The sequence below is a fragment of the Epinephelus fuscoguttatus genome, linkage group LG13 (genome assembly GCF_011397635.1).
Source record: "Epinephelus fuscoguttatus linkage group LG13, E.fuscoguttatus.final_Chr_v1".
Classification (NCBI taxonomy): domain Eukaryota; kingdom Metazoa; phylum Chordata; class Actinopteri; order Perciformes; family Serranidae; genus Epinephelus; species Epinephelus fuscoguttatus.
In genome coordinates, this window is record NC_064764.1 from 10804084 (window position 1) to 10826203 (window position 22120).

At 41.3% G+C, this 22120-nt stretch overlaps 1 protein-coding gene across 3 annotated transcripts in view; it reads left to right on the top strand.

Annotated features, from left to right (window-relative positions):
- hdac4 (histone deacetylase 4) overlaps nt 1-22120 on the top strand; it is a 150717-nt gene that overhangs the window by 73968 nt on the left and 54629 nt on the right. The window contains exons 1-7 of one of the 3 annotated variants that reach the window (XM_049593747.1): nt 3180-3267; nt 3368-3437; nt 11873-12073; nt 12182-12327; nt 13431-13581; nt 17545-17665; nt 19463-19581. In XM_049593747.1, coding sequence (XP_049449704.1) covers nt 3434-3437; nt 11873-12073; nt 12182-12327; nt 13431-13581; nt 17545-17665; nt 19463-19581 — 742 coding nt within the window. In that variant the 5' untranslated portion in view covers nt 3180-3267; nt 3368-3433. Of the gene's footprint in view, nt 1-3146; nt 3438-11872; nt 12074-12181; nt 12328-13430; nt 13582-17544; nt 17666-19462; nt 19582-22120 lie in introns of those variants that run through there. The other 2 variants (XM_049593746.1, XM_049593745.1) reach the window with 2 other exon arrangements.

Consider the following 22120-nt stretch of genomic DNA (forward strand, 5'->3'; position numbering starts at 1 on the left):
CTGCTTGCATAATATGCAGTCAATGGAAACAGGCTCCCATGCTCATGCACTGGCATTCTTCAACAAGTTTTGTGGGTTTGTTTTCTTCTCTTTTGTGTTTTTCTTCAGAAGCTTCCCACGTTTGACGCTGTTCACTTTTATTTGCCAAGCTGTCGGCTCACCACCACTGATCTTTGACCATTTGACCTAATGTCCATACATTGATTTTTCCTGCAAAGTTCATGTGTTGCTTCTCTGCTCAGTTTCAGTCCGGTCACTGCTCTCCCTGACAGTGATTATCCTCTATTTCTAAAAATGAAATGTTGCGTGCGTGTGTGTAAACGTCTCTGTGGTTTGGGCTGAGTAGCATTTGCTGTTATCAGTGTCATGGCTGCATGAAGTTTACCTAAGCCTTTGACGTCAACACCATACAACAAGCTGATAACGCAGAACCTTATCACAGCCAGGTGTGTGGGTGTGTTGTCTGATCAAACAAAACTTGGCTTCCTGGATTCTATGGTGAACTTCAAAAATAGCTCCTGCAAACACACACAGACACAGATCCCTCTACATGCACCTGCATGCACACAAATACACACAAAGACATGCAAATTAGATGAGACGTGCGGGAAAATCAGTGTGCTTACATGAACTTAGATAGTGTAATTATCATCGGGTTTCTGATGTAAGGACATTTATAATACAGCATGTAAACAAGCAACCTAGTTACCTTAATTTAAGGAAGGAATTAAGAGCATCTGGGTACATAGCTGTCAGATAGAAACCCCCTTAAAGTACTTACTTTTTTTCACGTGTGATCAGGGTTTTTACATGTATTTATATGCTTGATTTAAATAAAGATAAGTGAAAGCATCATGGAGGATGAATTGACTGCAGTGGAATCAGTTGAAAGGGCATTCCTGTGCGCTTTATGTTCAAAATATTCTACCACAAGTCTGACTGAAACTGAAACAAACTAAGTAAGTAGAGATAAGTCTGTTTCCTCACCTTAAATACACTCATGGTCACCCACACAAGTGTTTTCACCGACTCACCTGATTAAATTTCTCCCCTGTGTGGGTGTTTACAAGCTTGACATTTTCCCCACCCTCCTGTTAGTTTGGTTTTACCTGGTAGGGCGGGTCAAATTACACCATAATCATTCTCATTAGTGCATACAGTTTGGTGACATCAGAAACTCCCATCATAGCTCCACCTATCCTTAACCTCAGCAGAGGTCTAATTAGGCAGCGCAAATAAAACACCTGTGTGGGTGTGTGAATGTAACAGTCAGCTCTTTGGAATATATTTGAACATAAGTTGGTTTGAAATCTGTATATATATATATATATCTTTAAATATATGTATATGGTAGTGGTAAGGGGATATACCTGATTAATGACAAAGTGCATGTAAATGCAATAATAGTTTTACAACTATCAGGTATTTATTAATAAATTTAGGGTATTGATCAGCGTCACTTTGAAGTAAACGTGGCATTGTTCATGTCCACTTTTTGTTGTGGTGTCCAGTACTGCTCTAATTACTGGACACACCCCATGCTTTTGTTTTCACTGTTCACACGTACTCATTCTGAAGTTGCAGCCTGTCTTTTTGGGTGTGTTCAGTTTTGAGCGTGTAATTTTCATACTCCAATCTGATCAGGTGGGTATATTCTGAAAATAGCTCCATAAAGTTTTATAGAGGAGAATTGGGACACTATTGTTTGCCAGTTTTTCCTCCGTTTTTCCAGAGCCTTTTTAAAGTATAGTAGAGAGGAGCAGAAAACAACTTTTAAGCACTACCTGTTGTCACTCCAGCATGTGAGAGGACATTTGGGTAAAACGAAACTTTCCCAACTGCCCCACGTTTTGCTGCTGAGCACCTCTTGAGTCTTTGCTGCCAGGATCATCAGCTTCAATTTGCAACTGGCATCCTGTCACTTCTCCAGTCTTTGAGTCTGTGTGATTTAATGGGGATTGTAAAGTAGCCACTTTTGCAAATGAGGACTGTACCACATGTGGTAATTTTCATACAATTACACACTCGCCATGTAAACAGCTATTCATAATGCAGTCAGTCCCATGCATTTGCTCCTGTTGGCTGAGTATCAAACTGCCCATTGACATGACAGCAAGACATATGTCAGGTGTCGCCCCCAGAGGAGCACTTGTCGTTAGTGGACTCTGATGCCACTCGATAGGCGAGTTCTTCAGCCGCCCTAATTGCTCCTCTTTATCATTCCAAATCCTATCACTCATGTGCAGCACATTTTTCAGGCATCTATTTATAAATCTGTATCTCTACTTTGATTCAGCTTCTCTCTCTCTCTGTTAATTGTTTTTTTTTTCCTTTCACTGAATCACATTTTGCTTTTATGTCTTAATGAACTGCATCAGTGCAGCTCCTTTGATATTTATTTTATGATGGTCATTTTAAGCTTCTTTCCCTCAAACACAGTCTTCTCTTGTAATATACCTGGCTCTTCAGAGGCACAGTTTGTGATCACTTAAATTATATCTATCTGTAACAAGTCATAACAGAGCATCCTAACAGATATTACTGACAAAGATTACTCACAAAGGTTTGAGCTTGGACACCAAGCCGAAGCAGTGATCAGCATCGACTGTGTGAGACAGAGACAGTGCGCCTTAAGTGGCTGTAAAGTGTTCCAGTTGCAAGGCCAAGCAGCAGCCATTATCATCCAGTCAACTCCACAACAACTGTCTGTTCTGTTGGGCTGCTGGTGTGTAGGAGGGTTTTACATGGAGACGATCCAGAAATGTGAGTGTGTGTGTGTCTGTGTGTCTGTGTGCCTGTGTGTGTGTGTGTGCGTGTGTGTGCAACAAGTAACACACATCAAGAACTGCAAGCAATAACAACATTGAGCTCTGTTCAGTCCAAAAAAAAAAAAAAAAAAAAAGCAGAGGTGGTTCATAAAAGCAGAGTTTGTCTAGTCAAATGAGAATGTGATCACAATCTGACGCCCTCTGCTTCTCTGCTGGTCTGTGAGTTCGGCAGAAAGAAGGAAAGACTCCCATAAAATGCTCAACATGCCTGAGACTGCCCTCTGATGTCACTGAGAGAGGGAGCGAGAGGGAGAGAGAGAGAGATAGAGAGAGTGGGAGGGGACCAGAGGAACAGAGGGAGGGAGAGAGAGTGGCAGCCGGAGGGCAGAGCGAAGAAGCACGTCAGTGAGAGAAACACAGAGAAGCGATAGAGTGAAAGACGGAGAGTGTGAAAGACAGGGAGGGAGAGAGATCTGTTCTCACTACGAAAAAAAACCAGGTTGGTCTGCTGTATTTTTCGCGCTACAGTGGACTTTTACTGCTCTGTTCAGAGTCACACTTTTTTGGCTACAAACACACTTTCTCTCTCTCTCTCTCAGATACTGTACACTGCACACACACACACATACACAAACACACAACAACCGGACAGCACGGCACAACTGATGGGTAAGAGCTCTTGTTGTTATGCACAGATCACTGTTTGGATAGTGTGTGGATGTTTGAAATTCTCATGCAGTTTTATCTGGTTTGTAATTTATTGTGCCTTTTTTTGGTGTGTAAAGGATGAGTTTATGTAGCTTTTATGTGTATTGATTAAATAATGTTTAGTTGGTGTGTATCCTTAGGCATGCATTTATATAAGCTCATCTAGCCTGTGGATGTTACTGTGTGTGTGTGTGTGTGTGTTCACTTGAGGAGAAAGCGTATGTCCGTGTGTTTGTTCCCTGTGTGGGCGTGCAGCTTTGAGTAGTGGCAGTGTTTATTGAATGGTAGTGATGTATGGAGACTCTTGCTCAGCACCACTCAGTGCAGCCTTTAACTGAATGGAGCAGATGGCAGTGGCTGTGTCTGTTCCTCCCCACAGCCTTTTGTGTGCATGCATGTGTTTGTGTTTATGCCCCTGTATGTGTGCGGGGATATGTATGAAAGTTTGTATTACATGAGGGATTTCATAGCTATAATCAGTTTTGCAGAACATATTGATCGCTCAGCTCTTGAGGAAACGCAATTGACTGAATATTCTGATATCTTCTGTTCTCATGAGAAGAAAAACAACACTTAAAATTGTTAGATTTGTGTGCTCGATTACATTTTCTGTTCTTGCATCATTTAATAATTGAAGTTTTGTTTGGTAGCCAGTGTGCATTCAGTGTGGCCATGTGGCTCCACGTCTCTCTGTTATACTTTATGTGTGGTGTTATTACTGTATTTCTGTTAATTACAGTAAACCTGGTCGATAAAAGGCAATTCGAGGTGTTGTTTATCTCTTTATCTCTTCGAATGACTTGATCAGTTGCTTGCGATCACTTTAGTGGAGTCAGTCTGTGAGCACGTACTAGCTGTCCTCAGAGACAGAGAAAGAGAGAGGGACAAAGAAAACAAAGAGGTGTTGACATACAGTTCAACAAACTACCATGCTTCAGGGATGTTCAATGACATACATCAACATGCGCACACACCCATCCCAGACTTGACAGTAAAGTGTCGATCTGGATGCACATGCAGGCCATGTGTTGAATTAGTTGTGTACGGTCATTGGTCCTCCCTCCATCTTTAGACCCACCCCTCCTCCCCCCGTCCAGCCAACCGCTGGCCACGATCCCGCCAGTCGCCATGGCGTTTGCCTCCCTCCTCTGCTAGCACCTGTGCGTGTGGGGCTCATGGCTGGGTAACACTGTCAGCGATTACTATTCATTCTTAATCTGCAAAGCGTTACGCTGCTGTGTGTATTTTTGTGCACAGCTTTTGTTTTTGTCACACACACTGACTACTTTTGAATTTTAAATGAGCGCTCAGTTCCTCATAAACTGTGACTAAACATGCACAGGGGTTTAGTCTGAGTGCAGAGCTGCCCGGTGGGGCGAGGAGCTCCTTCGGGAATCCTGGACTATAAATAACTCCCTCTGTGTGATCCATGATCTTAGCCTGATCACAGGAGAGGGGGGTGAAAGGAGGGAGAGGGGGGTGAAAGGAGGGAGGGAGGGAGGGAGGGAGGGTCACAGCGCGATATGGAGGGGCGGAGAGTGATGGATGAATAGATGAGGGACAGAGAAGAGGAGGCACAGGCTGACATTTCAGCAGCCGTGTTTGTGTCAGTTTTTAGTGAGTTCAGCCAGATTTCACATTCATGCCTGCAAGTAGGGAAACCTCACAACTCCATGGGATTTCACAAAGTAAACACAATTTCCCGTCTGGAAATCAACAGAGATTATCTGACTTCCGCCACTCATCTTTAATGGTCCTTTAGCTGCTACGCATTTACAACAGAAGCTACTCATTTTTTTCATAAATTACTGAGTTTTCAGTCACAGAAAAAAACATGATTTTAATGAGCTGACATTTTAGACTTGCAAAGTTTTCATGTGATGATAATGTACATAAAATTATGATACTGATGATTGTACTGTATGTCAACACCTCTTTGATTGGTAGTATCTACACACGTATTTACTTCACTTAAAATGTCAGCCTGTATTGACCTGCACGGCCATGTCTGCAGCGGGAATGTTTGCATTATCATGTCTGTTGCCATCAGTGTGACTCAGCTCGTGCATCTGCCTCTCCTCCCCGTTGGCTCAGCACCATTACCTCATGCCACATTCACAGAGTGCCATCCTTGTAAGCTGGGCTAATTACTTCACAGGTGCCTGCATCCTGCTGGGTGCTGTACAGTATGTCACCCTGTTTGTCTGCTGCCATTTATAAAGCTTTGTTTACTGTAAACATGCTTCTGAGGACTGTTATACAGGGAGAGAATCTTGTTGTTGCTGCCATACTGCAACAGTACTACGATCGAGCAGAGCCATGTCAGGTTGACCAGGACCTGTCAGTCAGACATGACACAGATGTATTTCCTGTGTGCTTTTAAACCTTTTGACAGCATCTAGAACAGCCTCTAAATTATCCAGAACAGAAAGTATAACTTCTAACTACTATAATTGAGGTTCGCTCAGGGGAAAACACAGTTACAGCCTTGTACAGTTTAGAAACAATATCTTATCAAATCACAGTCTGAAATAACTCGACAATTCTGACAAAAAATTAAATTGTATTCTGTATTCCTGGCACTGCATTGACTAATAATAGAAAACAAGTCTGTGGTTCAAGTATAGACTGTAGTGTTGACACATAAATACATCAAGGTTATCAAAAGGTTTCAGTTCCTAAATACATCTGTGTGTAGCTAACATCCCAATCTGCAGACGGCTATGGCACTCAGCACAATGTTAATGTGCCAGCCAGTGTGGTTAGCCTCTGAGTAGCTGGTCTTAGGAGTGATTACACCACCATCCTCTTCCTCTCCATCTCTCTCCCTCTGTGCCACCATGTAGCCCCTCAGCTTGAGGATAAGTGGCTGTAATTAGGTTCTTTTTTTCTGCACGGCTTCAGTATTGTAGCTGGCCATTGGCTGTAATTTACCAGCCATCTTAACAGAATAAAACAGAGAGAAAGAAATTCAAGATATGAATTAAAGTCATTGTTCCCCAAGGAGAAACTTGGTTTGGGCACGGTTGTTGCTGTTTCTGTCATAAACACACAGCTTACATCCATACTTTCACAAGATATAACACAAAACATGTACGTTACACTGCACATGGAAAAACAAAATGACACAGTACAAAAGTATGCCATTTTTTTTGTTTGTTTCAGTGAAGACAACGCAGTTCCAGTTTTTCACCAGTTTTGAATGTTATCAGCTCATTAAATGGCCATTATTATATGATATAACTACAATTATAATGCTTCAGATGGGGCAAACTGCACGTACCAGTAGGCCAGAAGGTGCATATCCAACCTTTAGGCAGCAAAACTACTTGGTTAGGTTTTGGCAAAGGTCATGGTTTGGGTTACAATAAGTGTATTTGTTATGTTATTTAGGTCACGAACTTAGGTCACGTCAGGTATGTCACCCAAGTTAACTTACTGATGTAAAGTTAAAATAAGTCAACTTTTACTTTTACTTTCACATGGGACATGAACAGTGGTCTCCTGGGTGAAAATCCTGTGTTATTGTTACTCTTTATTCCTATACACGGACTTAGTTGCACTTTATCCTATGTCACCTGATTTCCTCCTTTTCACTCATCAAGATTAATACGTTTTCTTGAGGTCGCTGTTTAACAATCAACGTATGCGTAGGGCCATACTACCACAAATCTGTGCCCCCAGAGATAACTGATAACAGCCATGGTCTGATAACATTTGAACTAGGTGATAAATTCATGGCCACAGTCAAAATTGCTTGTGGGTGTAGTGGTGCTGCTTAAGTTATTTTTTCAGATCAGTTGTTACAGTTTTGGTAACCATTTTTGCATGAGGTTATGGCTGCATTCCCATTTTCTCAGGCCACCTTTTATCACGGACAAAGTGCACAGAGTAGCTTTGGTGGCTTGGTGGCTGGCTTGTTTGTTTTATGAATCATGATACTGCACATCACCCTCTTTGTAAATGTTTGATGTGTTTTTATTGGCTATCTTACGAATGAAATTTAGTGGATGTCATATATCACTTATTTTGCATCTTACATTCATTTTCCCAAAGGACTCTATGGATTCTGTTATTCCATGTGAGAGTGTAGAGGCGGAAAGTATGCATGTTTATATTTTGTAGTTTCAGAGGTGGGAGGCCCCATGTGTTTGTGAAAACAAACAGCCTTTGTGAAGCCTGTGGCATGGATACCAAGAAAGGCACTTGGGGAACCGTACATAAATACTGTGGGGGTCAAGGTCAAGTGTTGGGCTAACTCCAGGGGCCGCCCAGAGCCCTATTTAGAAGAAACAGGGATAGCAGGTCTTTCTGTCCAAAGCTTGCCGACATGAGTCTGCTTGGAAAATATACAGTAGAAAAGGCGTTAATTGAGGTGATGCCCCATGCATGTTTGGCACCGTGATGCTGGAATAGCTGGCGCCGGGGTCCTCTGAATGCGTCCCAACGGTGCAGAGTGGCGCTCCGTTTGAAGTGCACTGACCCAACAAAAGGTTTTGTTTGTTTGGCCTGGATGTTTACTGCATATTGAATATGTGTATAAACAGTTGACAGGCATGTGTGTGTACATGTGTGCGTGTTCAGGGAACATCAGAGGTGGTGGGCTGAACTTTTACCATGGGTCAGGGAGAAAGGCTTTGTTTAGATAACAAGGATGATTGGCACAGACCGCTCAGAGCGAGGATGACAAACAGTGGCATCTTCTAATGGGCCTCTTTTTCTATGCGCATGTTTATCTGGAAGTGACAAACATACAAGTTTGTAGGTCAGAGGGCCAGTAATCATTCAATCATTTGACACACATGTTCGCACAGTTTTCTCATCACTACATGCCTGACCTTTACCATTGAAAACATTTGTAAGAGTAACTGTTGATCGAAGCTACGGGTTAAAAAAAAAATCTAAATAAGTGTATGATTGAATTATTAACATATGAGTTGGATTCTTGTGGACTTTATTAAAATAAACCTTTACCCTTGGTTTAAGCCTTGTTCTTTCATCTTCTCAAACTATGTGTCCAAACAAGAAGTGCTTACTTCTAATGTCCAGCTCTCAAACAAGTCCTCACAAGCACAGTGACACAATTACACACACACATGCGCCACTGAAGCACCAGCATGTCTGGCCCCGGCCACACCCTTTCTTCTCTCCCTGCTGTCCCGTTGGGTGGTGTTAAGTTTCCTCCCGCACTCCAAACCTGCCCGGTACCAAAGATGTCATTGGCTATCTCAGCAAGTAACTGCAACTCCATCACCACCTCATTGGTCACTGGGGATGCAAGGACATCCATGATAGGTCGGAGATGCTCTCCACTGGTTTGAGGGTATTGATAACTGGCAGAGGGCTTGGCATGGTGCAAGGTGGTTCTCTACGGACCAGATATTGATCAGAAAAGACTGAACGATACGCGGGAGGTTTCGATCATGAGTTCAGATATCAAATGCAAATTGAGATTTTATTTGGTGGCATGCTTTGGAAGATTTAGTCATGCTGTACCTTAAAGCCTTGCTAACTTGTGAAAATTTAGTTAGTTTGTTTTTTGTAACACACAGCATCTGAAACCAGAGACCGGTTTGCCTTTCTTTCAGTGGCTTAGCTTTGCAGCCCTAAATACACTTTCAAACACCTACACGTTTAAAGCTCATGCTAACTAATCATATCTATTGCCAGTTTTAGACAGAAAAAAATAAGCCTGCAAGTATTTAAAATAAAGTGGCGTGTCGACTACTTGTTCACAGCACACTATGTTCGTGTCACATATTAAGGATTTATTGTCTAGTTTCCCTGGTGTTGTGTTGTCAGGTTATACTACTGTTTGTGTGTAAGCTGCTGTGTTGTTTGCTTGTTTTGGAGGAATAATCTGATTGCACTAATTCTCTGGTTTTTGCATGTCAACCATGTGGATGCAGCGATATTGCTTTTCCTGTGTTTGCTCTAAGTATCCATGTTTCAGCAGCCTGTGCTGTTTCAGTGGATTATTCAGATAAAGTAGAGTAGATGTCGCAGATTGAATGTGACATAAGAGATATTTTTTTGTATCACACACTTGGATTTTTTTATTTTCAGTGGGGCTTTTGTGATATTTTTACTTTCTGACATGACGTTTGTAGGGCTTAATACGTGTGACCTTTTTGTGTGAGGATGTTCTGTCTAACCCAGTTTGTTTGTGCAGTGTCTGAGCAGATTGTGACGGATGCAAGCACGTGGCTTTTAGACGTATTGTTGTCTATATCCTCTCAGATGTGTCACGGCACAGGGAATCCATCTTCTTCAACATCACAAACAACTTTGCTTTCTCTGTAGAAGATAAACACACACACACAGCACAAACATACAGTACACTGTCAGCATTGCACTTACAGTAAGCAAAATGTAGTGTTGCTACTCACATATACACAGTCAAAGTGGAAACACACACACACACACACAAATACACACAGTAAGTCTGTATGCGTGTCAGCAAATCCCTGCTGCAAAACTCATGTTGCAGGGGGATTGTTTTTGCTCTCTGCTGCCATGTTTCATCATTCTGCTTGTGTGTGTGCTATTTTATCAACTGCATGCAGAAAATGCGTGAAGGTGTGTGTACAGGGTTTGTCTGAGAATGATGATGGTATGGATGTATGTTAAGAGTATGTGAGGGAGGCTTCCTATACACGTTACTCCTGCCACAGCACAGACTGTCACTCTGATGATCTCAGGCTCTAAATCACAGACACAGTTTATGTTTTTTTATGTTTTGCTAATGCTCTTACCCAATGTGTACAACTCTAAAACAGGCTTAAGTCCCTAGTTTGCCAACAACCAATGTGAAGTGTAATGCTGAGTGCAACAGTCAAGGCTGCAGGGTCCAGACGGCTGATGTAACAAGTGTTCATGTGTGTTATTTGGATCAGAGAGGACACAGTATTTTGGCTGCTGTCAGAGGATATATAACATTTTGGACCTTGAATTAATTATATAATTGTACTATAAACAGATATTCTGAGAAGAAAATTACATGAATTTCCTTTAATAAGTCCCTGAGGAGACTGGGCTTTGGGATCTCAAACTCAACACTGTAGTAAGAATTCAATTTTATTTCCTGCCAACTTGAACTCAGCAACCCTCTGAGACAAATTTGTTGTTGGGGTCAAAATCTTCACAGCACAGTGTACATGTACTAATTGTGGAAAGCAGACATGCTGCACATATCTTTCTGGGAGTCGTCCTTGTTAAGTTCAAGTTCATATTTTGTGAATTTTTAGCCTGTGGTTTGTAACTTTGTTTAGTATGGAGGCCTGTTTCCAAAAGTGAGATGGAAATAAAACCATAATATCCAACATAATGATAAGTATCTGAAGATAAATAATAAGCATCTCAAAATAATGACATAGTATGTCAAAATAATTAGAAATTATATCAAGAACTAATGACTTAGTGTCTCAAAATAATAACCTAAAATCTCAAAAAATGACTAATAATGATGCAGTATCTTGGAAGTGATAATTATTATTATTATTATTTGTTATTTATTAATTAATAAATGTAGTAATTTAATAATTAATCACATTTAATTATTATAATTAGAAATTATATTATTAAAAGAAAGACTTAGTACCATAAAATAACGACCTACTATCTCAAAATGATAAGAAACTTTCTCAAAATAGACTTAGTATTTCTAAATAATTACCTGATATCTCAAAAAAATGACATAGTATCTCAAAATAATGAGAAACTTTCTCAAGATAGTGACTTAGAATTTCAAAAAAAATGACCTAGTATCTAAAAATAATGATGTAGAATCTCAAAATATTAAGGAATTTTCACAAACTCATGACTTCGTATTTAAAAATAACGAGAAGCTTTCTCGAAATTATGACTTAGTTTCTCAAAAGATGACCTAATATCTCAAAATAATGAGAAACATTCCCAAAACAGTTACTTAGTGTTTCAAAATAATGACCTAGTTTCTGAAAAAATGATGTAATATTTTAAAAATTATGAAAAACTTTCTCAAAATAATAATTTAGCATCTCGAAATAATTATTTCAAACAGATGACAAACTTCCTTAGTAATTTTTACATATCTCAAAATAGCAACTTAGTATCTCAATGTTTGTGTTTGTCAAAATAATCATGTAGAATTGTTTCTCATTTTTTTGAGATATTAAGTCAGTATTTTGAAATAGTTTCTCAATTTTTGACATACTGAGACATTATTTTGAAAAAGATTCTCATCCTAATTACTTTGCATGATCTTTTTCTCATCACACTGGTAGAAATGGGCTTCCATACCTTTGAGTCTAGAAATATGAATTGTAAATACTTTATTGCTGCATGTTCTAAACAAACTCTATCTTTATGTGCTTGTTTCCTCTCCCCCTCTCTCCTGCCCCCTCCTCCTCCTTCAGTGGACGTGAGCACGGCAGCACTGCCCATGCAGGTGCCCCCCACCACCACAGCAATCCTTCCCATGGACCTGCGCGTAGTGGACCACCCCCACCACCACCACCACCACCAGCAGCCCCCCTTCGGCCTGGTTCCCCAGCCCCACCCCACACCGCCCACAGCTTGTCCCGCATCCTCCGAGCCAGGCCGTGGGACAGTCATTAGTAAGTAGATGATGATCTCTGGTTGTCATGTCTTGGGGTTTAAAGTCATGCCCGGGCTATTTAGTACAAACACATCAGACATTCTGATGTCTTGAAAATGTCCCACAGACCACCAGGAGCAGCAGCTGCAGCAGGAGCTGGTAACTCTCAAACACAAGCAGCAGCTCCAGAGACAGCTCCTGATCGCCGAGTTCCAGCGGCAGCATGAACAGCTGTCGCGACAACATGAAGTCCAGCTACAGGAACATATCAAGGTGAGTGGATGAGGAGGGAGTCCTTCCTTTGATACAGCTGTAGGACTGTGCTCAGCAGAAATGCACTGTGTGAAGGACAGGAGGAAGCATGTGCATGTTTACACTTAAGTGATGCGAGTATGGTGGTGTAATCTGATCTAGAGCCAGTATTTTGCTGCTTAGTCATCCCCATGGGAACCTTGGCCCCAGTGAACCTTGTGTGCGTGTGAATTTTGTATGTGACTCACTTTGCTAAAAAGCCTCGTTGGTGTTGCCATGATGAGAAAAATAGCCAATGAGGACAATTTGTGGGTGACAAAAATAACTCTGATGTGTATTCTTCAGTCTGCTCATTCTCCTGGTTAGCATTTAGCATATTGGTCTCAGCTTGCTGATGTCATGTCCTTTATAGTAGTTACAGCAGGCCATGGCCACACCTTTTTGAAACAATGCCTTCTCCATTTCAGTACTTTTTTTTACATCCTTTGTAGTTCCCTTTTTCTGCCCCTGCGCTTGCAATAGCCATGGCTGGAGGCATTCTGTTTTCAGGTTGTCTGTCTGCCCGCCCATATGTACGTGCATATGTCCATACATTCGTCTGTATGTCCCATTTTCGTGAACACACTATCTCAGTAACACCTTAAGTAAATTCTTCTTATTTGGTACAAACGTCCACTTAGATTCAGGGATGAGCTAAATAGATTTTGTGGTCGAAGATCGAAGTCACTGTGACCTTGCATCCATCTGATTCTTGTGAAGGTGATTTCTCAAGAACACCCTTAGGGAATTTCCTCAAATTTCACAAATGTACTCCACAATGAACTGCTAAGAATTTGGTGGTCTAAAGTCAAAGGTCAAGGTCACTGTGACCTCAGAAAAGACACTGAATTGTTGACTCTAATCTTGGGTGCCCACCTTGAAACTGTACTGATTGCATAGATCTTCTGTGCTGTCGGGGAGAAGATGTGTGTAAAGCGTCCATGTTTTCACAGACATGAATGTAAACTGTAACTGTAACTCACCTGGTGCATAGAGGTGTAACTGCAAGGTGGTAATTCTAGTTCTACTTGTACTTTTTTCCTTTTATAGTTTTCTCTCTCTCTCTCTCTCTCTCTCTTCACCAGCACCAACAGGATTTATTGGCACTCAAGCACCAACAGGAGCTGTTGGAGCACCAGAGGAAGATTGAGCAGCAGCGTCATGACCAAGAGATGGAGAAGCAGCAGCGAGAACACAAACTCCTGCAGCTTAAAAACAAGGAGAGGGGACAGGAGAGTAAGTAGCACCTGCTAGTGAGCTTGATTGTTTTAATGCCTCACACCTTCATTATATAACACATCTGAAAATCGAGCCATGACTTGTTGAAAACGTGGTGAGATGCCAAAAGAGCATTAGTATACCTCGAGGAAATATTCCTGCATAAAATGTAAGGTGACCAATCAGTTATGAATGTTAATGATTGGCATTCCTGTGGTTCATTAGTGTCATGAACAAGCTCTAAACAAAGCAGTCATGTGTGACCTATCATGCATTCACTTTCCTTCCCCTGAATACTGCTAACATCTGTTGTAACTGTGCTGAAGCTCTGTGTCACATTATCACAGCAGGTGTCAGAGCGACTTGGCCCCTCCAGCCCCTCTGTCACAGCACCTGTCCTTATTGCCCAGTAGTCAGAACAGCCTGACCTCGCACATTCACCACAGGGAATATCAGAATAAGAGGGCCAAGACAAGGCAAGAGGAGCAAGACATTCAAGCGGCACACATGCCCACGCTTTTATAATTTTTTCTCTTTTTCTCATGTCATTTTGTTTAAGGAACAGAGTGGCAGCAATATAATTAAACCAGGCAACTCACTGTACCTGGACTTCATCCATTTATTTTTGTTTCTCTTAAAAGGATAATATTCTTTATTTTCAACTTAGTTCTGCTGCCTTGGCCATAATTGCATCCTTTATGATGACATTGTGCTCACCAAAGTACTTGCTGGGATCTGGGAACACTATGACATTTCTACAGAAAAGTCAGAAACACCAGCTGTCAGATGATCAAACTAGTTGTAAACAAGCCAACAGTTTAGCCAGATGATCTAAACCACCGTATTTAGAGGCAAAATCTAAAGTGTGCCAGTAATCCTACATTGTTAAACAGTGTATGTGCAACTAAAGCATAAAAGGGAAGTCACATATTGATTAGGACGTCGATCTGAAAACTGTGATGGATGTTTACGATGTACAGTTGTGGTTATAATTTTACACTTCCCTTTTTGTGTTCTCTTCCAAATAAGTTCAATGATCTTGGGGATTTGTTTAAAATCTGATTGTCTGACTGATGGACATTTTTACCTGTCAGACTGCCTTCTATGAATGTTGCCGCATTCCTCACATCTCAGCAATTCATTTGGTGTGTAAAAGCCTTCATGACTGATCGGACTAACGCCAAGACCTCTGAAGCCAGAGTCATTCTTTGATTTGAGAGCACTGATGGTACCCGTACTGTCAGGAGCCATGCTGATCCTGCTACAGAGTGCTCTCACTTGAACTGACAAATACAGCTGTCCTGGTATTAATACTCAAATGAGCTTTGACACAATTGCATATTTTCCTGGCAGGAGGAAATGTGTGTGGTTGTGTCAAGCCTATTATTGTTCCTGTTCCTGTAATTGTTTAATACCGCATACATAGAAGACAACATGACAGACTTGAGTCACTATGTTAAGATCTTTAAATTACCTTGTTGCTAACAGGTGCTATTTAAATATAATTGCCTCACTTAATATGTTACAAAGTGTTTGTTTCCACTTAACACAGGACCTGAAGGGCCTTAAAATGCACTAAAGGTGCTTCCTTTCATCATGCGGGTGTTTTTATGTATGCACAAATCAACATGAGCCACACAGTATAAATGTCGTCTCTTAATAATCCGATGGGCCACCTGCTAGCCTTTGGAACGGTTTATTTGTTAATGATGATATGTAAACAGTTACTGCACTTGTTGTGTATAAGTGGTTTACTCATACGACATATTGTTAGAAAGCTACACTCCTTGCAGTTCGATTGATTTTGACCATTGCAAGATACAACAACCACAGCAGGCTCAATAAAGGCTTCTGTGTGACAAAAGATAAGCAAATAAACAGTTATAACTCACCTATTAGTCTAAACACAATATTACATCCAAAGATATCCACAAACTGTCAATGTATTATCTTAAACGCTCATATTTCTCCACATTTTATCCACATTATCTTCAGTTTGCATGTAAACAGCTGGCTCCTCCTCGGATATCAAAATGGTAACTGAACTCTGACCTTTTCATTGACTCCTCACTTGAGCCAATAGGAGCTTCCGTACTGACAGTCTCAACTTCAGTAGACAATGATGGCTTGTGTTAAAGGACGTGCCTCTCAATTTCTAAGCCTCATGGCCTATCAGTTGCCAGTGATTGGCCCAGTGGCTTATGGGTCTTATAGTCAATGACACTCCTGACCTTCGGAGGAATTTTCAACTCTTTCTTGGCATCATAGACTGTTATCAATATACATAAATGATAAACAAATGACTCCTATGCTGGCTTAAGAGGAAAACAGTCTTTCCTTTCAATTCAGGGTTTCTAGGGGTGTTTTTATATACAGTAAACTCCGAAAAAGATATTTCTGTGTTTGCTGACTTGTTTTCCACGTATTCACACACTCACTATATTGTGTGCCCCTCTGTTTTTGCGCCTGGACAGAACATGTGGAAAGTCTTTATTTTCTGTGACATTGTTATTTACTTTAAATTTGGACTTGGTGAGGCTTCATGATATGACCCCAATTTTTTCCCAGCTAGTCAACTGCAGCATCTTTTTTCAAGAAAATATTCAAGCAAAGATTAAAAAAAATAATATAAAATAAAACTTCATTTCATTGTGTTGAAACTAACATAACTGAATGACAGAGACACTTACAGTGATTCTGGCTGTTGGAAAAGAAACTTACAAATGAGAACATGTAAGTTCTAGAATTGGAACAAGAAGAGCTTTCAGTTTACTCGGCCTTGGATAGGCATTTTAGGTGAATTTTACAGAACTGGTATTAAAGGCCTGATTATTTTCAGAAAATGTCTTGCTAATGAAGAGAGTGTTATTACTCTTGATTTGATGCTTGTAGTCACAAAGTTGACATTGGTCCTACCCATGCAACAATAAGAGAAATATTTCCGAGTTAATCGGTGCAGTAAATCAGTCAAGCTGTGTTTCATTCTGATTATTAGTGTGGCTGTAAAATGCTGCAATCTGTTTTTTTTAGCAGGCTACGATGGGTTTTTAGACAATTATTTGAGCACACATTCATTTGAATATACTTCATGGTGGACTCACATTTGGAACGATGATTTTTCTGTCAGTAAAAATCCTTTTCCGCGACCATTCTCTGCCGGGCAAAGAGAGCCTACGGTTTGACGTCTGTGGAAAGAGCATTGAGTTGTAAACAGAGGAAGCTTTGTTAAGTACTGCAATAAATTGCAGAGAAGGCAGTCTCATAAAAGCCTATTTCCTTCAGTGGCAAAGCGGACATATTGGTATGTCAGCACTTCCAGCTGCACCGTGATTTAGAGAGCATATATTAGCTGTTGTCACGTTCACATACTGTATTTACCACTTTCTCGCTCAAGCTTGACACATCACCTGTTATCACTCCCACTGTCACATTCTTAGAAAAACACACCTCCACTGTTTTTCCTGTATTCTCGAAACACCTTTTTTTCCCCTCGGGCCCTCTTTGATTGCTCTCCTCACTCCGTTCCCCACTTTTTTCTCTCGGTCTCTCATTCCCCCCTCTCTCATCCAGGTCTTCCTCCCTGGACAATTGTTTGTACTGTAGCTGTGAAATGAGGGTGGTAATTGAGAGGAGACCGGGAGCTGAATGAAACTCATGATGTGTGTCTTCGAGGAGAGTTACAGAGCACTGCCGTCTCTGTGGAATGTCAATGAAACTCTGATGCAACACTGTGCTGCAAGTAGTTACAGAAGCCATTATTTATTTATTATCATTATATGGATGGATGTTATAATGTTGATGTTAGTGTCACAGATTGGACAGGAGGCACAGTACAGTGGAGGTGCTGAAACACATCTCTCTGAAGCACAAATGTTTCAAGAAATGCAACACTGAAGGAAGTGGGGTTTTTTGTATGAGGTGATAAAAAGTATACAGACCTTGGGTTGCTGAGCTTCCCATGTCTCTGTATCTCTTTGTCAGGTGCAGTTGCCAGTACAGAGGTGAAGATGCGACTTCAGGAGTTTGTCCTGAACAAGAAGAAAGCCCTGGCTCAGCGAAACCTAAACCACCGTCTGCCCAGCGACCCACGCTTTTGGTATGGGTGAGTGTCACTGCCCACCACCACAGAACCTCTTATGGCTTTGGATGTGACCGGCTGTGAATGAAGAATTTATGCAATGATAAATCAAAATTCAAGTTTATTTCAGTAAAGAATACCGATTATACATCACAACAAAAATCCTGTTCTTCTGTCTGCTCTTTCATTCTAAGCATTTAGAGAACTTAATAGGGGAACTATTACACTTGTCCTTATTTTCTGTCTTATCCATCATGTTACAATGACGGATGTTCATAATAAATGTAACAAAAGTGTCAAATAATATTCAATTTCAATTCAGTTTTTATTTCTAAAGCCCAATATCACAAATCAAAATTTGCCTCAGAGGGCTTTACAGCATACGACATCCTTCTGTCCTTTGGACACTCACAGCGGATAAGGGAAAAAAAACATTAACATTGTGAAATTTTTGATTTTGAAGCTTTTCACGGTAAGTGTCACTGTACTCTGTTACAGTCATTCCCCAGCTGCAATGAGGGTGTAGAGACACCAAGAGTGCAGATTGGAAAGACCCAGAAATGCTGATCAATTAGAGCAGACTGGGCTTTGTCAGAACAGGGGCTTAAATGGAGCAATTCAAACATAGGGTGAATACAGATGTTCCAGCACACATAGAATAAGAAAAAAAAAAATCTTTTTTGAACATTAAAGCATGTAAAAATGCTCTAGTAGACACCCAAAGTGCAGGTATGAACCTGAAAGTACTTTGTGATTGTGCATTTCCTGTTTTAAATGAACAAAAAAGAAGGGTTATAAAGAAGAAACATCCCACACAAATGAAACCTTTGATTTGCGAGCTGTCAAATATTAGCCTGTATTGTTGTCTTGTATTCTCATAAACCTTTTAGTTGTCTCCTTTTCTGATCTTTGCTTCACACTGAGAAAATATCAAACTTAAAAGCCAAACTGATGAGCGACATCAAAGTCCCACATCATCATGGCTTAACAAACACAGCAAACCTTGTGGTGCTGTGAACCCTTGTTGTGTGGGTGTCCCTGTGTGTTGAAGAACTTACCAACATCAACATTTGTGTCTCTGAGAGTCCTCGCCAGTTGCCTTGAAAACTACAGAGAAAACGTTGAAGGAATGAGGCTTTGTTTCTGTCTATGTTTGTAGTCAGTGATTGACAGCTGGCTCTCTTTGAGGTGTGTTCGTGTGTGCGTGTGTTTGAAGTGGGCTGAGAAAAAAGACAATGGCACCTCTCCTGCGCTTTAAATATTTGAAGAGGCTTTAAGCAGTCAAACGTTTCTGCCAAGGCAGGAGATGATAGAACAATCCAGAGAATGTGCCATCAGTGAGGGAAATGGTTTTCTTTCACTGTCACCACCATCACCATTTCTCCCATTTCTTCATCTCCTACCTGTTTGTTCTGCCTTTTTTCGCTTTCTCCTCAGTTCTTCTATACATTTTTTCTGTCTTTAAACCTCACCTCTGTCCTCATCCTGCATCTCTTACCTTCTCTACCCTGTCTCTGTGCATTTTTCGCCCTACGTTCAAAAGGATACTCCTTTGTTGTCTTTTGATGAAAAAGACAAGCTTTCAGCTTTTAGTCTCTTCTCTCTTCTCCCTTTTTCTCCACCCCACCCACATTGTTGTCCACTCTGCTACATCTTTTGAAGTGTTGACCTTGGGGAGGGAGATTGAAGCCGTCTTTGTCACTACACCTTTTGTGTGTGTGTCTAAGGAAAATCAGGTAAAGTACAATAGGTATACAGCGTGCTTGGCAAGCATACATAAATACTGATGTATTAAATATAGTTTTTCTTTTTGTGTTGTAGAAAAACCCAGCACAGCTCTTTGGACCAGAGTTCTCCTCCCCAAACAGCATTGTCAGCGTACAACCACCCGATGCTGGGCACTTATGACTCAAAAGACGACTTCCCACTTCGCAAAACAGGTACAGAATGGTCCCGAGGTTTTGCTGAGGTATTGGTACTTACTGACATTCGTATACCTCCACCTCTTAAAAGCCAGCCACCCACTGCATGTCTAGAAGGGAGCCCTAATCTTCCTTTCCTGCATTAGCAATTGTAATGGCTTAGTGGGTTTCAAAGTCAGGCACATAGACCAAGAGTCAGCCACTGGAGGATTAAAAGGAGCCCCTAAAATAGTATCCAAAAAAAGATTTTAGAAGTTAATTTATAAGGTCTCGAGAGCCATTCTTATGTAAATGAGGGTGGATGGAGAGCAGAAGCACAAATGAGAAACCTTAAAACCAGTAAAAATTGTGTTAAAGGAATGTTTGTCTAATTTGTACAAAAACCAAAGTGTAGAAATGACAATTCAACAGTTTTACGAGGGGTTGTGTGCCGGACTATTTCTTTGCCAGGACCAGCTGTCAGGCAAGAGGCAGAGTCCAGGAAGTTCGTGGCTGCAGCCAAAAAATAGTCCTAAATTATCTAACTTGATTTCTTCATGGTTCAAGGTCTTACAGTGGATGAAAATTAAAATATTTGCAAAATGTCTTTCTTACTTCTCTTCAGCTTTTTTGCTTCATCACCAGTTGTAGAATTTTTGATAAAGACTTTTTTTCAAAAACAAGTGAGTTATTCTCCTGTTTTAGACTATTGACTAAGATATTCAGGCACACTCCTTCACAGGCGTCATAGATCATCCTGTTTAACAAAACCACCCTTGACTACTCTGAGAAGTGTCCTAGGAAGCACGTAAAAACCACCAGTTCCTGCCTTTTGGACGGTTCAGACTGTTATTTCTCCGTCCCTCTGTCCAAGTCAAGTATGGCCAAGCTGTGATTGTTCACTTAGCGTCAGCAGCTGCTTTGGCAGTATCGCTGCCTGCTTTCACAGCTGGAGGCCAGGCTCTGTGTACTCTGCACTCCTGCCCACCTGCTGTGAGCTGGAGGCAGGAATGATTTATACTGGCACTCAACCTCAGACGGCAAGTTTCAACTTTCAGGGACACTCAGATGTAATTCAGGAATTTCTTGGGGTGCCAGTGGTGCTGAGAAAAATTCACAACTTACAGTTTCACAGTTCATACGTACAACAGACACTACAGCACAACACATCACTGTGCATGTACAAAGAGAATGACATCTTTTCAGGAGAAATGGAGTTTGGGATTTGTAGGCAGTGTTCTTTGTCTCTGTGTCAGCTGTGAGGAGAGACAGAGAGGGAACACCGACGTGCACACATACGGCACGGCTGTTGAGGAACTGTTGTGTCAACAGTGAGCAGGCATACTGTAGATCAGATTAGATGGGCAGACAGAGATGAACTGTGTTCGAGAGGAAGTGAGTGGCAGTGGTCACCACAGTTGTGCACCGCTCTGACGACTGAAGCTGTCACACATGACGTTTTTGCCTGCGGTGACCCATTTTTCGTAATGTATGCATGTAAATTATAGATGTACGTTAAGAAGCGAGGCCAGGCGTACAGTTTATTACAACAGGGGTCCATTGTTCAAGTCTGAGGGGCTCTGTGATAATGGAGAACACAGAGGGCCACTTTGAATGCTGTGGCAGGAAGTCTGTTAGGCCTTCATGACAGACGCTGACTTGTCATGGTGACCCCCTTTGTCCCTCACTCTCTCACAAGCAGTCACACACACACATTTCCCATACCACACTGTGCACTGAACATTTAACCCTGCAGGATATCCACATACAGTAATAGCACTTCCATGTTCTTTATTTAATCCAACACATTGTTTTACATTTGGACACATTCAGCGCAGAGTACAGTGAGTTAGCTGGTGGATCTGTGTTCACTGAAGAGCAATACAACACATTGGTCCTTCCATGTGACTTTAAAACCCAACAACCAAGATTAAACCTCCTCTCACGTCATTGGAGATTACTTTCTTGTTGTTCTTCTCTTCCAACACTTCTCACCCTGCACTTGAATCCCTACTGATTGTTGGACTAGTCGGTGGAATGTAGCCACCACCAGGTATGTATCTAAATCAAAGTCACTGGTACAAGCCTGGTATGTTAAACATCTAATCTGAAACCCTTTTGTTTTGAACATCACACTATTTTGCTGTTCCCACTTTGGTGTCATGTGGCTTTTAAATGGCAGTCTTGGTTACAACATGGGAAGTCGTGTATAAGATATGCTTGGCGCTGGGGTGGTTTTGTTGTGAGAACACCGCTGCTAGGCAGTGACCACTGTTAGTATCTGGTAGCCACTGAGGCTAACAGTTTAGCAAGCAGGTAATGAAACGCGAAGGCCAACTAGTGCTCATCTCCAGGGCATCAAATGCAGCATCTTGGTCAGTGGCCTTTGATGTCTGTTACCATCAGACAGAACACTCTTTTAAAGTTCGTATGAGGCGTACCAGGTTTTGAACAGACTCCAATGTATACCCCTCCCCAGCGGCAATGACATAGTATGAAGAGCAAGAACGTTCATGTACGTTGGGGGGAAGGAGTAGCCAATGGCTCAAACAAACACAGAACTTTGACCCAGAAGACC